This window comes from Pangasianodon hypophthalmus, chromosome 18 (genome assembly GCF_027358585.1).
Source record: "Pangasianodon hypophthalmus isolate fPanHyp1 chromosome 18, fPanHyp1.pri, whole genome shotgun sequence".
Classification (NCBI taxonomy): domain Eukaryota; kingdom Metazoa; phylum Chordata; class Actinopteri; order Siluriformes; family Pangasiidae; genus Pangasianodon; species Pangasianodon hypophthalmus.
In genome coordinates, this window is record NC_069727.1 from 568,553 (window position 1) to 582,901 (window position 14,349).

Here is a 14,349-nt window from a genome sequence, read left to right on the forward strand (position 1 = left end):
TTGTTGCTATGAATCATGTTTGAATGTCTCTGGTTTGTTGGGTGGTAATGAGCTGTTAAATTAAATAAGAATTACATTCATAAAATGTTTCAGTCTGGATCTATCACAGTACTTTGACAGTGCTGGATAAAGTGACAAATGACCAAATACTGGTCTCCTTGCTTGTGTTGCTTGATCTTAGTGCAGCTTTTGATACAATAGACAGCAATATAGCAAGATAGATGAAAAAATGTTGTTGGAGTTAAGAGAATGGCTTTTTCCTATCTTAGGTCTTATTTGACTGCTTATTAACAGTTTGTAGATGTAAATGGTGACTTCACTAATTGCAGGATTTTTATTTCTCTCCATTCTTTTCAGCACAGCAGCCTTGTAAATAAAAAAAAACATCATCTGTATTCTTTCATTGCAAGACACTGCAAATAAAAAGAGCATTACTTACGCAGGTGTATGCTCATTCATGAAATTACCCACTCCTTCTCCTAGATTCTGCCCTCTATTTACAGGCAGCACTTGACAATACCTCTGCCACCAAAAGGACATTAGACAGTGGATGCTGAGTAACTTTCTCCTACTTAATGACAACACAGAGTTACTTCTACTAGGGAAACAGGCAGCTAGAAGTAAGCTTTCTGATTGACTCCAGTCTCTGGTTTGAAGCTCACGTAGATGATATTACCAGGATAGCCTTTTTCATCTCAGAAATATTGCTAACATAAGAAAAAAAAATAATGTTATTACATGAAGCAGACAAAATTTCATGCAATTTTCACCTTTAGGTTGGACAATTCGTAAAGCCTGTCTGTCTGGATGTTCCAGTAGGAGCATAAACAAGCTCCAGTAGCTCCAGCAGCAAGAGTCTTTACTAGAACCAGAAGATATGACCACATCACCCCTATCTTATCCACACTGCATTGGCTCCCAATCAAATTTAGCATTGATTATAAAATACTACTATTGATCTATAAAGCACTGAATGATCTCACACCTCACTATCTGAGCGAACATTTGGTCCTTTATGATCTGCCATGCCTACTTCGTTTTCTTACAAAGACCTCCAATTATGAAACACCCTTCTATTTTGTATTCAGGACTCAGACACAGTCTCAAACTATTTTTACTGCTGCATTTGTTAAACTGGCTGTTTAACTCATCTATCCATTCAGACATCAAGGCCATGTTAAAAAAATAACCTAAATAAAAATATTTCCACATATAGGACAAATAAGACTAGTAAAAGTAATGGCACCCTATAAAAGGAGGAAGCGTTAGTGTATGTCTACAGTAGGCAACACGTTGCAGTGGTTGAGCTTCATTTCTGGAAGATTTAACATATGCCACACTTAGGAGACATCCCTTTAACATTTAGTCATGAAATGTTAATCAGCGGTTACGTGAACGCTCTTGGTAATTCATAGCAGACTGGCATTTATCGACATACATATGCGTCTAAAAAAGAAATCAGTAAAACTTTTTGAAATCTGGTACGAATGTTTAGCTTAGTTTGGCCATGAAAATATTTACACAAAATTTACACACTTATAACTTGAAAAATAAATGAAACCAATTAACAGAAAACAGCTTTTACTATATTAGCAAATAAGTGATTTACTAAATGGTGATGTTTGCTATGATGTATAAAAGCAATTATATGGTTTAACTAAGGCTAACGCAAATGATATCAGCTACTTGAATATGAAACAAGTGATTTAACTCTAATGCTAATTTTGGCCAACCATTATTAGTTAATTTACACTTTGCCATTTCTCTGTACCATTATCTCCAAGAGAGAAAAAAGAGAGGCTAGTGAGGGAACAACAGTTTATAGCTGCTATAACATAAGTGAGAACAGGAAGTTAATTGTTTGACCTGCAATGTTAAAGGTAAACATTAACTATAAACAGATACATAGTACAATGTGGCATTCTTTAATCAGCAATCACCAGCAAATTGTTGTGGCATAAGAGGAATAAAAAATAATATTATAGGAAAATGATCAACTTTGGAGTGGTAACAGTAACTCCACTTCATCACACCACCCCATTGTTGATTATTTCCCTTCTGGAAAACCGAGTCATGAAAAAATGCAGCTTTTCAGGAGTTATTCTTTTTTTCTCTCCTCCCTGAAACACACAAAACAAAACCACACATCCATCAGCTCTTTACAAAGACCATGTCTAAAACCTGATGTATTAAATGAGGTTAACTGGATAAAGTTAATAATTAGTGCTAATGAGTGATGTGACGTCACCTCTGTTAGTCTGCAGAGTTTCATAATCAGAGTTCTGTACAGCAGAGAGCTGGAGAGAAGCGTAAGTATCTCCTGTCTGTAGAACCTTCACATAATAAACATCATCATCATCATCATCATCAATAATAAATAATGATAATAATAATAATAATAATAATAATAATAATAATAATAATAATAATAACAACAACAACTTGGACTTACGTCTACCTTCCTGGACGACCTAGAAAGCAAATTTAATTTAAAAAATACTTTATTCATTCAGGTACAAACTTAACTATAAATTTAAGTTAATATAATTTTCCATTCTGCAACAATGATGATCTATTTTATCTCTATTTTATTGACCAATTCTGAACTGATCTTTATCTCATTTTAAATTGAACATAAACATAAATAATCTTACTGCCTTAATTTGTAGATGAGAAACCCAATAATACCAATACATAGAAGGAGAACCACAGAGAAAGAGAGAACCAGATAAAGTACTGGAGTGTGTCTGCATTCTGGGAAATAAAAAAAGTATGTTTGATATATAAGAAAATAAATTACTTTAAAATCAAAACACCCATTTTATTAATTTACTGTAGCTGCCTACCTGAAATCATGGGATTAAACAGGAGGGTGTCAATGCCCAGCTTATTGAAGACAACACACTGCAGAGTGGACATGTTCTTAACTGATTGCCGGATGGAGATAAAGCTTCGTAAGGTTGTGTTACTCGCTGACTCCTCCCAGATGGATATGACCTCTGATGGGGAGACAGGGGTTTGACCAGAGAGACGCCACTCTAGCTTAGGAGATGGATTTCCATGAGCCTCACAGGAACACAGGATCAGATCCTGAGTGGTGTTACAGCTGGAGGAGGGAGAGAGCTGAGGAGCATCTGAGAGACAGAGAGAGAGAGAGAGAGAGAGAGACAGCCAGAGAGTAAACCTCAAATAGACCAGTGTCATTGTGTCCCAGAATTCCAAATAGCATTTCATACTCAGCAGCAACTCATTAGAACACGAGATAGTACACTCACCTCGACCTCAGAGAGAGAGAGAGAGAGAGAGAGAGAGAGAGAGAGTACACATCATCATCAGTGTGTCAGTGTTCCAGCATGGCAGTGAGTACACTAATGCAAAAAGCTCACAGAGTGCTGGACACAATAAAGAGGACATCGAACACTAATGATCTGAGAGTGTAGTCCAGCTTTCTGTGCTGTATGGCAATTACTCATTTAAACTTAGATTTGTGGTCTTTAGTTTGTATCTAACAGCTGTGCATGCAACATTGGTTGGTAGGTAACAAATATGGCAATTGATTATCTGCTAGTTTAGGATTTAACAACTTGAGAGAAAATAATGTGTTCATATGGCAGAAAAAACATGTAAGCATTGATATGGTGATGTTTTCTGTAAGTACATTTTTGTAACATTTATGGAAGGAGTCTCCAGTGTCAATGCTTTATAACAGTCAGAGGTAAAGCTGTAACTTTCAGTTTTCTCTTTGCAGTGTCTTGGTAACATGACAAGCTGTATTTTTTTGTTTTTTGTTTTTGTTTTTTGTTTTATTAACTTCAAGAGTGAGAAAAAAAGAGGCTGGTGAGGGAACGACCATTTATAGATGCTATAAGGTAAGTGAGAACAGGAATTAACTTGTTTTACCAATGTTACACAACATGAAATTTAACTATAAATGCATAAAATGTATGATGTGTCCTCCTTTAATGAATACAAATTGTAATTGTCAGCAGATTACTGTGGTATAAGATGAATAAACCATGCTGTTTTAGGAAAATAAGCAACTTCGGGGTAACAGAAACTCTGCTTCGTCAACTGCCCTTTTTAGATTTTTTTTTTTTAACAGCATCACAACCAAGTGTTTCACTGCATATGCAAGATATTCTGAAAGTAAGATGGGATTTGTGAATTCAGATAGAGAGACAGATCAGTGAAAAATTTTAGGTACGAATCATTCACATGAATACAGAAGCTAATGACATGCTGATGTGGTTTATTGTCTTATTTTCTCTCTTGGAATCATGACATGAAGATTTGAATTTCAGCACTTACACAGAACATGTAGTGTAAAAGAGCTCTGTGCTGATTTGTTCTTGTTCTGGAGCTGGTAGGTGGCAGTGCAGGTGAAATCGACTCCATGATGCAGGCGAGTAGCGCTGAAGTTCAGCTGAGAGGAACTGAAGCTGGTGTTGTGGTTCTTCTCCTGTCTTCTCTCCTCAGGCAGGAAGTTCCATGTAAAAGTGAGGAGGTTAGAGGGACATGGAGCTGGAGCAGAGCAAATGAGACTCACTGAAGTTCCCTCCACCACCTCATTTTGGTCCTCCACCTTCCCCTGATCCTCCTTATACAGTGTTATTGAGGGGCTGATTGGAGAGTCTGAGATAAACACACAGTATCACATTAGAGATGAGTTTTAAATGTGTTCCAGTGCATCATTAGTGTAATTACAGTTACACTGTACACACACACTGCTGCAGCTCTCACCTCGCACTCTTATATCTACTGATGAAGTATACGTTATTTTCAGTCTTCCTGAAGTTTCTAATCTAAAGTAATATTCTCCACTGTCTCTCTCACTGATGTTGTAGAAGATGGTGGTGCAGTTCTTCATGTGGAGGTCTCCTATAATTTCCCCTTCAATCTTGTTCTCTTTAGTTTCTTTAGAGTTAAAGACTTTGTTAATGAAAGGGTCGTCTTTATTCCAGATTCCTGTAAGAGCTGTCTTGAGGTCTGCATCATATTCTTCTTTAATCTCAAAACTGCAGGGTATGAGAACACAGAGTCCTCTCAGAGCTTCTACACTCTGTGGTAGACTGATGGAGAATTCTCTACACAAAACACCTGCAAACAAACACACACACACACAACACACACACACACACACACACACACACAAAACCATTACTACAGTAACACACACAACACAAAATCATTACTACAGTAACACACACAACACAAAATCATTATTACAGTAACACACACACACCACAAAATCATTACTACAATTCCCGCAGACACACACACACACCACAAAATCATTATTACAGTAACAAATGACACACAACATAAAATCATTACTACAGTAACACACACAAAATCATTATTACTGTAACACACACACACACACACATACACACAGCATGTATCTAAAGCGTGTAGAAATATTTACTCCAAACTGCAGTTGTGTTACAGAATCACACCAAACTGATTCAGTTACTGCCTGAGTTTAACACACTTACGTTATCAGGTCACACATTAAATATAAATTCTACACAAACCTTGAAACAGAAAACAAACGATGATGATGAGTTTCTCTGCTGATGTCATCTCTCTGTTCAGGAAAGATCACCTGGAGAAGAGACTAACACACACACACACACACACACAATATGGTTTATTTAAAAAGAACTACATGTGAAAACACACTGAGTCTGTTATGCCTGAACTGAAGTGTCATCACACGACATGCTGACAAGCACACACACACACACACACACACACACACACACACACGCACACACACACACGCATATTCAGTGAACAAAACGGATAAAAGATTTAAAAAATAAACCTTTACAGAGTTTGTGGTTTCCTGTTCCCTATAATGTAACTTAGTGCTCATGGGCATGCTTAGAACATGAAAAAAACCCAAAACACTACAGTAACACAAACAAACTTAGGTGCCAAAACACACACAAAAAAAATATTGATATACTTTATGACTTCACTTCTTGTTTCTCTTGGTGCACAAAAATAACCAAATAATATGAAAATACATTGTTACCTTTAAGATGCCAAAAGGTTGTGCTGAATATGGCCTCACTTCCTGTTTAGTGTCTTTGTTAAAATGTAAAAATTCTTTTTGATAACATTTAAATATGTTTTTTGCATATCCCTGGACATAAATTTGGTAATGACTGGACATCATTTTTCAGGAAGAGTGTCGAAAAGCGGACTACAATATCGCAATGTTCAGTGAAACGGGGTGTGCTGTATATCTGGAAGGCCCAGTTGCGCGAGATGTTAATGCAACTATGTTTAGGACAGAAATGCAATAAAGGCAAAAAATGTGCAATTAAAGAAGAAATATGTGGCCTAATGAATGAACAAAATAACTATGACAATTTTCCTGTTAACTTGGAAAGAAAAAAGAAAAAAAATCCACCTACTGCAGAATTCTAGTTAAAACATCAGATCAGATATATTTTACAGCTGAGTCTTAAACTAAATATTATTATTATTATTGTTAGAGAGATAGAGTGTGGTACTTACCAGAACGTTAGCGTCTCCAGTTTGAGCTTAATGTGGTAATTACACATGCACACACACTTCCTCTAACATGTCAGCTGAGTGTCAAACACTAAGAAACAGGAAGTTGTTTGTGTGTCTCTCTCTTTTAAGAATCCATAAAAATAGATAAATAAATAGCCGAGATAAAATACAGTAATTAATAAATACAGTCATAAAAAACAGATTAATGTACACACCAGATTAATGATATTTACTGAATTCAGTTTACATAGAAAAAAACATTTACATTTGCAGCATTTAGCAGCTGCCTTAGCCAAGGCAAATTACATAACATTTATATTTATGGCATTTGGGAGACGCCGTTATCCAGAGAAACTTACAATAGTGCTTTGAAGTCTATCAAAAATACATTCTGATATTGGCTCGCTAGGTCACAAACTAGGAATACCATCAGTCCAAAACTCTGTTGGGGAGGAAATAGACAAGCGTTCAGACAATACTTTTTTTTTTTTGTGAAAGTGCTAATTTAAGTATTTTATGAAGAGGTAGGTCTTTAGACGTCGTTTGAAGACTGCCAGTGACTCAGCTGTTCGGACATCTAGAGGAAGTTCATTCCACCACCTCGGCCCAGAACAGAGAAGAGTCTTGATGCAGGTCTTCCTTGTACCCTGAGAGATGGAGGGATCAGTCGAGCAGTGCTAGAGGATCAGAGGGAGCGTGGTGGCGCTCGAGGTGTGATAAGTGCTTTGAGATAAGTGGGTGCTGGTCCGTTTTTGGCTTTGTAGGCAAGCATCAGTGTTTTAAATCTGATGCAGCAGCTACGGGAAGCCAGTGGAGGGAGCGCAGCAATGGGGTGGTGTGGGAGAACTTAGGAAGGTTGAAAACCAGTCGTGAAGCTGCATTCTGGATCAGTTGCAGAGGACGAATGGCGCTCAGAGGCAGACCTGCCAGGAGTGAGTCGCAGTAGTCCAGTCTTGAAATGACAAGGGACTGAACAAGCACCTGAGGGACTGAATAAGCACCTGAGTGGCCTGTGAGGAAAGAAATGGACGAATTCTTCTGATGTTATAAAGGAGAAATCGACATGAGCATGTTAGATTGGCAATGTGAGAGGAGAAGGACAGTTGATTGTCCATGGTTACCCCAAGGTTGCGTGCAGTAACCGAAGGCGAGATCAGAGAATTGTCTAGGGAAATTGCAAGATCCTGGGATGGGGATGAATCACCTGGGAAGAACCGCAGTTCAGTTTTGGTGGGATTAAGTTTCAGCTGGTGAGTTGTCATCCATGATGAGATGTCTGCCAGACATGCTGATATCCGAGCAGAAACATGAGAGTCTGAGGGAGGGAAGGAGAGGATGAGTTGAGTGTCATCTGCATAGCAGTGGTATGAAAACCCATGTGAGGATATGACCGCACCAAGAGATCGAGTATAGAGGGAGAACAGGAGAGGACCAAGTACTGAGCCTTGTGGAACACCAGTGGAGAGTCTGCGAGGAGCAGATGTGGATCCCCTCCATGTCACCTGATATGACCGACCTTCCAGGTAGGAAGCAAACCATCGATACTTTCAAGGCTGGGACCAGCCCACATATACAGGGGAGGCGGAGCAAGAACAAATAGTGAAGTAATTCTGCATTTGCCTAGAGGTCATAACACATAATTTCCAACCCCTGACCAGGAAAAATCTGAGAAAATATACATCACTCATCACTGTTAGCTAGTTAGCTTGGAGGGATCCATTTTTTTTCCCACTTTGTAGCCTGAATGTATGGAGGTTGAAAATGACATCATTCAAAGCTCCGGATTCCAACTTCCAAGGTAAATCAAATGCAGCATATGTATGGAGAGGCAAAAGAAACTCAAAGACCCAATGTCTTTACAGCAACAAAATTGTTGTATGTGTAACCGTATGCTTCTGTGGTCTGCATTGTGTGGAAAATTAGCGAAGAACGACAGGAGAGCACAGGATTGGGTCTGCATAGAGAATGTATTTTTATATAGACAGATCGTCACGACAGCTTCAGCTCACACATCAGTAACACTGTCAACAAAAATAGCATTCCAAAGTATACCAATCCACATCACTGAAACGTGTACGTTAAGTATATATGATCTTACATCTGTAAATAACAACAAAAACAGATAAAACAACTTAAACATGTATTTCTGTGTGTGAATTATTTTCAACCAATGCTAATTATTAAACTGTAGCATGGGACACAGCATACCTCTTCCGTTTGGGAGAGAGGAGGAAAAGACCGCTAAAATAACAATACAGCAGGTATGGCTGCCTGGACTGAACCACTTTGTTGTTAAACCATCACCTCCTTACAGACCCTTTTTAATGTATTTTTACAAACACTGGTTTAAACAATTATAGAACAGTATTGAATGCATATAAACAGGAAAATCTAGTGAAAAAAAAACTATTTTAGCCATGTTACGTATGATTATCAGCAATAATATACAGAGAACACATCATTACACAGCAACACAAAATGTCTACAAGGAACTAGCACATCGATTTTTATTTAACATTTGTTTTCGTTTTATTGTTTTTTCTTTCAGAGCTGAGATTTAGAGAGAAATAAGCAATAAGACTGAAATACTAATAAACATTTTAAATTATATTATCCCAAACAGAAATGCAAACAATAATAGAAAAAAGTCAAATTATCACCAAAAAAACTGCAAGTTATTAAATAAAAGCAAGTAGGGTCATTTATAAAAGGAGAAATTCAGATAAATAAGAAGTACTGAACTGTGTACACCGATCAGCCATAGCATTATGACCACCTGCCTATTATTGTGTTGGTCCCCCTTTTGCTGCCGAAACAGCCCTGACCCGTCGAGGCATGGACTCCACTAGATCCCTGAAGGTGTGCTGTGGTATCTGGCACAAAGACGTTAACAGCAGATCCTTTAAGTCCTGTAAGTTGTGAGGTGGAGCTTCCATGGATCGGACTTGATGGCCAGAACACCCCACAGATGTTCCATTGGATTGAGATCTGGGGAATTTGGAGGCCAAGTCAACACCTTGAACTCTTTGTCATGTTCCTCGAACCATTCCTGAACAATTTTTACAGTGTGGCAGGGCGCATTATCCTGCCGAAAGAGGTCACTTCCATTAGGGAATACCATTGCCATGAAGGGGTGTACCTGGTCTGCAACAATGTTTAGGTAGGTGGTATGTCTCAAAATAGCATCCACATGAATGCCAGGACCCAAAGTTTCCCAGCAGAACATTGCCCAGACCATCACACTGCCTCCGCCAGCTTGCGTTCTTCCCATAGTGCATGCTGGTGCCATCTCTTCCCCAGGTAAACGATGCACACGCACCCGGCCTTCCACATGATGTAAAAGAAAATGTGATTTATCGGACCAGGCCACCTTCTTCCATTGCTCCGTGGTCCAGTTCTGATGCTCACCTGTCCATTGTAGGCACTTTTGGCAGTGGACAGAGGTCAGCATGGGCACTCTGACAGGTCTGTGGCTACACAGCCCCATACGCAGCAAGCTGCGATGCGCTGTGTGTTCTGACACCTTTCTATCATAGCCAGCTTTAACTTTTCAGCAATTTGTGCTACAATAGCTCTTCTGTGGGATCGGACCAGAGGGACTAGCCTTCTCTCCCCACATGCATCAGTGAGCCTTGGGCGCCCATGACCCTGTCGCTAGTTCACCGGTTGTCCTTCCTTGGACCACTTTTGGTAGGTACTAACCACAGCATACCGGGAACACCCCACAAGGCCTGCCGTTTTAAAGATGCTCTGACCCAGTCATCTAGCCATCACAATTTGGCCGTTGTCAAAGTCTCTCTAATCCTTACGCTTGCCCATTTTTCCTGTTTCCAACACATCAACTTCGAGAACCGACTGGTCACTTGCTGCCTAATAAATCTCAACCCTTGACAGGTGCTATTGTAACAAGATAATCAGTATTATTCACTTCACCTGTCAGTGGTCATAATGTTATGGCTGATCGGTGTAACTCACATTATAGCACTTACTGTATAGAATGCTAATAATTAGATGATGTTTTAAATGTATAAGCGTGTTTTTAATGTGGAAAAAAGCTGCAAATTATTTCCCTGAGGCAATAAACAAACTCAAAACTTAATGACATACATCACATAAAACAGCTTGTGCATGAAGCACTGATGTTTTTTCAGATTTTTTTTTTTTGTCATTTTCCAAAACAATATAATCTTAAATATCTATCTCTGTAAATGTGCATCTCTACCTCTCACATCTCACATAGCTTGCACTGCATATCTGAGCATGTTTTTAAACACTGAATTATTTTATAGATCTTTTCACACCTTCTCTTCACTTTTATGAGGTTTAACTTGTGCATAAAGGACTTCAGCTCCATCTGACTGTTTGAGATGCTCTATATCTCTTTCTTTAGCCTCAGTTTCTGTAATTCCTCCCTTATTTTGCTGTTTGGAGCCGTGATGCACAGTAGCGTATTCGGTAGTGAGAGAGGAAATGCCTTTGATTTCGCTTCCATCTCTGTTTGGAAACACAACAGTGGAGTAATGAAGCGACTCTGATGAAACCTGTTTGTTCGCATACACAGACTCTCCGTCTTCTTCCTGTCGAATAGCCTGTGGAAATCGACAGGCAATAAAATTCAGTATTTAAAAATTTTATATGAAGATGTCATCCAAATATGTTCTCCAACTCTCATATCTGAGCCTGAAATGTCACACTGACCCTGTCATTTAAAACGAGTCCTGCTGTGTCTCCTTGTCCAGATTGGGAAGGACTCACTCTCCTGAAGAAAAGAAATCTCAATTCATATTATTACATTAAATCCCAATAGTGCTTAAAATTTATACTTGAATTTTGTAAAAATTGTTTTTGTTAATATGCTTATAGTCTCTAGAGTAAAAGTAAAGATTTTTACAGTAAACACACCTTACACACAGGAATATACCACACAACATCATCATTACTAAAATCCCAACAGCTGCACCAATCAGCACAGAGGAAATATCCACACCTGAACATAAAATAGAAAGCATAGAGTCCAAATATGAGAATCAATACATTATTATCTAATAAATATTACTGAATTGTTCAACATCAGTTTACATTCCACATTTATAGAATATTGTATATAGGTACATGTTCTCTAATAGATACCTCTATCACTGATGATATAAATAACCCAAAGCACCACCGATCCACCACTGTATTTCACAGAGCATTTGGGGCTTTTTCTTATATACACCTCTAAGTTAATTTTGCATTTTAAATGGTGTTTATATTTGTTTCATTTTGTACATACATTTATATTCTCTATCTATACTCCATACAGTTTTATACATTTGAAAAAAGTTTTTAAATTCATTTTTCAATATTATTCTGTTGGTATATTTTTGTCTTTTATATTGTCTATTGTCTCGTTCTGCTGATGGAACACTGGAATTCCCCATCTGGGATTAATTATCTTATTTTGTCTTATCTTTTTTTTGTAGCTGTATTCAAAGATCAATGGGAGTCAATGGAACAGAATATTACTAATTAGTGACCAAGGTTTAAAATAGTGATGTTTTTGTGTTTCTAACCTTTAGCAGAGTGATTAGCCACTTTCTTAAAGTAGAAAAGCTGGGTGTCAATGCCCAGGTTATTGGAGGCAACACACTGCAGAGTGAGCATGTCCGTAAATGATGGACGGATGGAGATGAAGCTTCTTAAAGTTGTGCTGTTCACAATCTCCTCCCTGGTGGTCAAAGAATTTTGAACAGAGAGATGCCACTCCAGTTTAGGAGATGGATTTCCATGAGCCTCACAGGAACACATGATCAAATCCTGAGTGCTGTTACAGCTGGAGGAGGGAGAGACCCGAGGAGCATCTGAGAGAGAGAGAGAGAGAGAGAGAGAGAAAGTTGTCTAGTTAGAGAGAGACTAGTGGCTTTGTGTTACTCTAATTTTGTGTTTTGCTGCTCCTTTAGTACTAGAAGGCCTGTCCAGACATCAAGCATCTTAAAGCCTTCAATATCAACAACATTGTGAACACTTTATAAACCTCTTCTCAGTGAGTATTTCCTTCAGCTTTGGGAATACTCACATCTTTTATAAACCCTATCAGCATGTAGAGGATGACATAGGAATGCTTTCATACAGTGCATTCCTCAAGCACTTGGAGCAACCCCTACTCCCTGGTTATTCTCTATCCATTCAAGAACCATCATCGCCAGGTGCAAAGACCATCCAGAAAAACCCCAAATGGTTCCCCAAAGCCCAAGAAACTAGGCAGGAAGCATTTCGCTCCAGAGGAACACCAGATGAGATCAAGGTTCCGAAGATTTGTTGGGCCAAAGTCAAGTCATTAGTGAAAGGACCAGTGATTCATCCTCTTCTTATTTTTATATCCATATATGTTTACAATGAAATTGTAACACCATGAACAACAGATTCTACTAGCAGGCTAATTTATTGTCTTGCTTCTGGCCCAGGTTGTCTGCATACTGATATACATCAAGCCTCAGCTCCTAGTATTAAAAGTATGAAAGTCCTCCGCACCAGGAGGAAATGACACCCCTACTGGTGTAATAAAGAACTGCACATTTTGAAACTATGTATTTATGTGTCATCACAAAACTCAGTTGTATTAGGACTGCCATGGCTGCAAAACCACAAGGCATATTTATCCTAGGAATTTGTAGCCTGGTCCCTTCTGGCATCATAGAGGTTCAGTCTTCATACAGAGCCCTAAATATACTGAGGGGGCAAACAAATTTCCTTAATGACCCGGGGACTGTGCCATTGACCTCCTACCAGGTACCACACCTACATTCTCTTGAGTGCACCCATTCTGTGTCTAAGAAGCAGCAGGTATGGAGGAATACATCAGTGAGAGATTGAGACAGGCTCATAAGGCCATGCACCTTACTTGCATCTGCTGGATTTTTCTTTGTAGAGAAGAAAGATGGAGGTATTTGAATCTGTGATGATTACTAAGGACTCAATTACATAACTGTGAGGATTTAAACATGACTTATGTTGTGCATACAACCACATTTATATCTACGAAGGATACAAGTGAAACTCTGCTGTCTCTACAACAAAGGGCACTAGGAATAACTAGTTCAGTCATATAGCTTGACCAATGTACCATTAATATTTCAGCTCTTGTTCAGTTCTTTCAGTTCAATGAGCAATATGCTCCACATTTATTTTAGGTAATATTGACAGATTTTTTTGTGATGTCTAGCCTGTAGGAGCACATCAGTCATGTAAGGACTATGTTGGTTACTGAAGTTACTGAAGAACAGTTACTGGATCACTTTAATATGAAAACTCTATTCTTATTAGGATACTTCATGTTCTCTCGAGGTGTATGCATGGAGGTGTATGAAGTGTGAGTGGTGCAAAATTTATTGATTTATGACTAACACCAGACATTCATCCATGATGTCATTTCACTCTTCAAAGGTGCTATATGCAGGCTGTTTTGGTCACTGACTGTAGAATAAACTTTTGTGTCCTTGAAGTGGAAGTTTACACCAGCACCCATACTTAATTACCCAGCTCCTACAATCCCATTTGTGGTGGGTATGGGTGCCTGTGAGGTGGTAGTTGGTGCTGTGGTTTCATTTCATTCTCCACCCTGTTGCCTTCTTTAGTAAGAGTTTGACTCCTGCAAAAAGGAACTTGAATGTTGACAACTAGGAACTCCTTGATATCAAGAAGGCCATGAAGGAGGCTTGATATTCATTGTCCATTGCTCACAACTTCTGGGATGTTGATTATGACAGATGAATCTGAAATACCTGGACAGACTATTGGAAAAGGTAGATGTTACAGAGGCTGTTTGGATAATTTAATCAC

At 38.6% G+C, this 14,349-nt stretch overlaps 1 protein-coding gene across 3 annotated transcripts in view; it reads right to left on the reverse strand.

Annotated features, from left to right (window-relative positions):
• Window positions 1–1,674: 1,674 nt before the first annotated feature.
• LOC113531866 (myelin-associated glycoprotein) overlaps window positions 1,675–14,349 on the reverse strand; it is a 30,998-nt gene continuing 18,323 nt past the window's right edge. For 2 of the 3 annotated variants that reach the window (XM_053241855.1, XM_053241856.1), the window contains exons 9-12: window positions 12,084–12,371; window positions 11,431–11,515; window positions 11,227–11,287; window positions 8,479–11,117 (exon numbers count right to left, since the gene is read on the reverse strand). In XM_053241855.1, the coding sequence (XP_053097830.1) occupies window positions 10,824–11,117; window positions 11,227–11,287; window positions 11,431–11,515; window positions 12,084–12,371 (728 nt within the window). In that variant the 3' untranslated portion in view covers window positions 8,479–10,823. Of the gene's footprint in view, window positions 2,121–2,248; window positions 2,334–2,452; window positions 2,472–2,654; window positions 2,755–2,846; window positions 3,135–8,478; window positions 11,118–11,226; window positions 11,288–11,430; window positions 11,516–12,083; window positions 12,372–14,349 lie in introns of those variants that run through there. The other variant, XM_053241857.1, reaches the window with a different exon arrangement.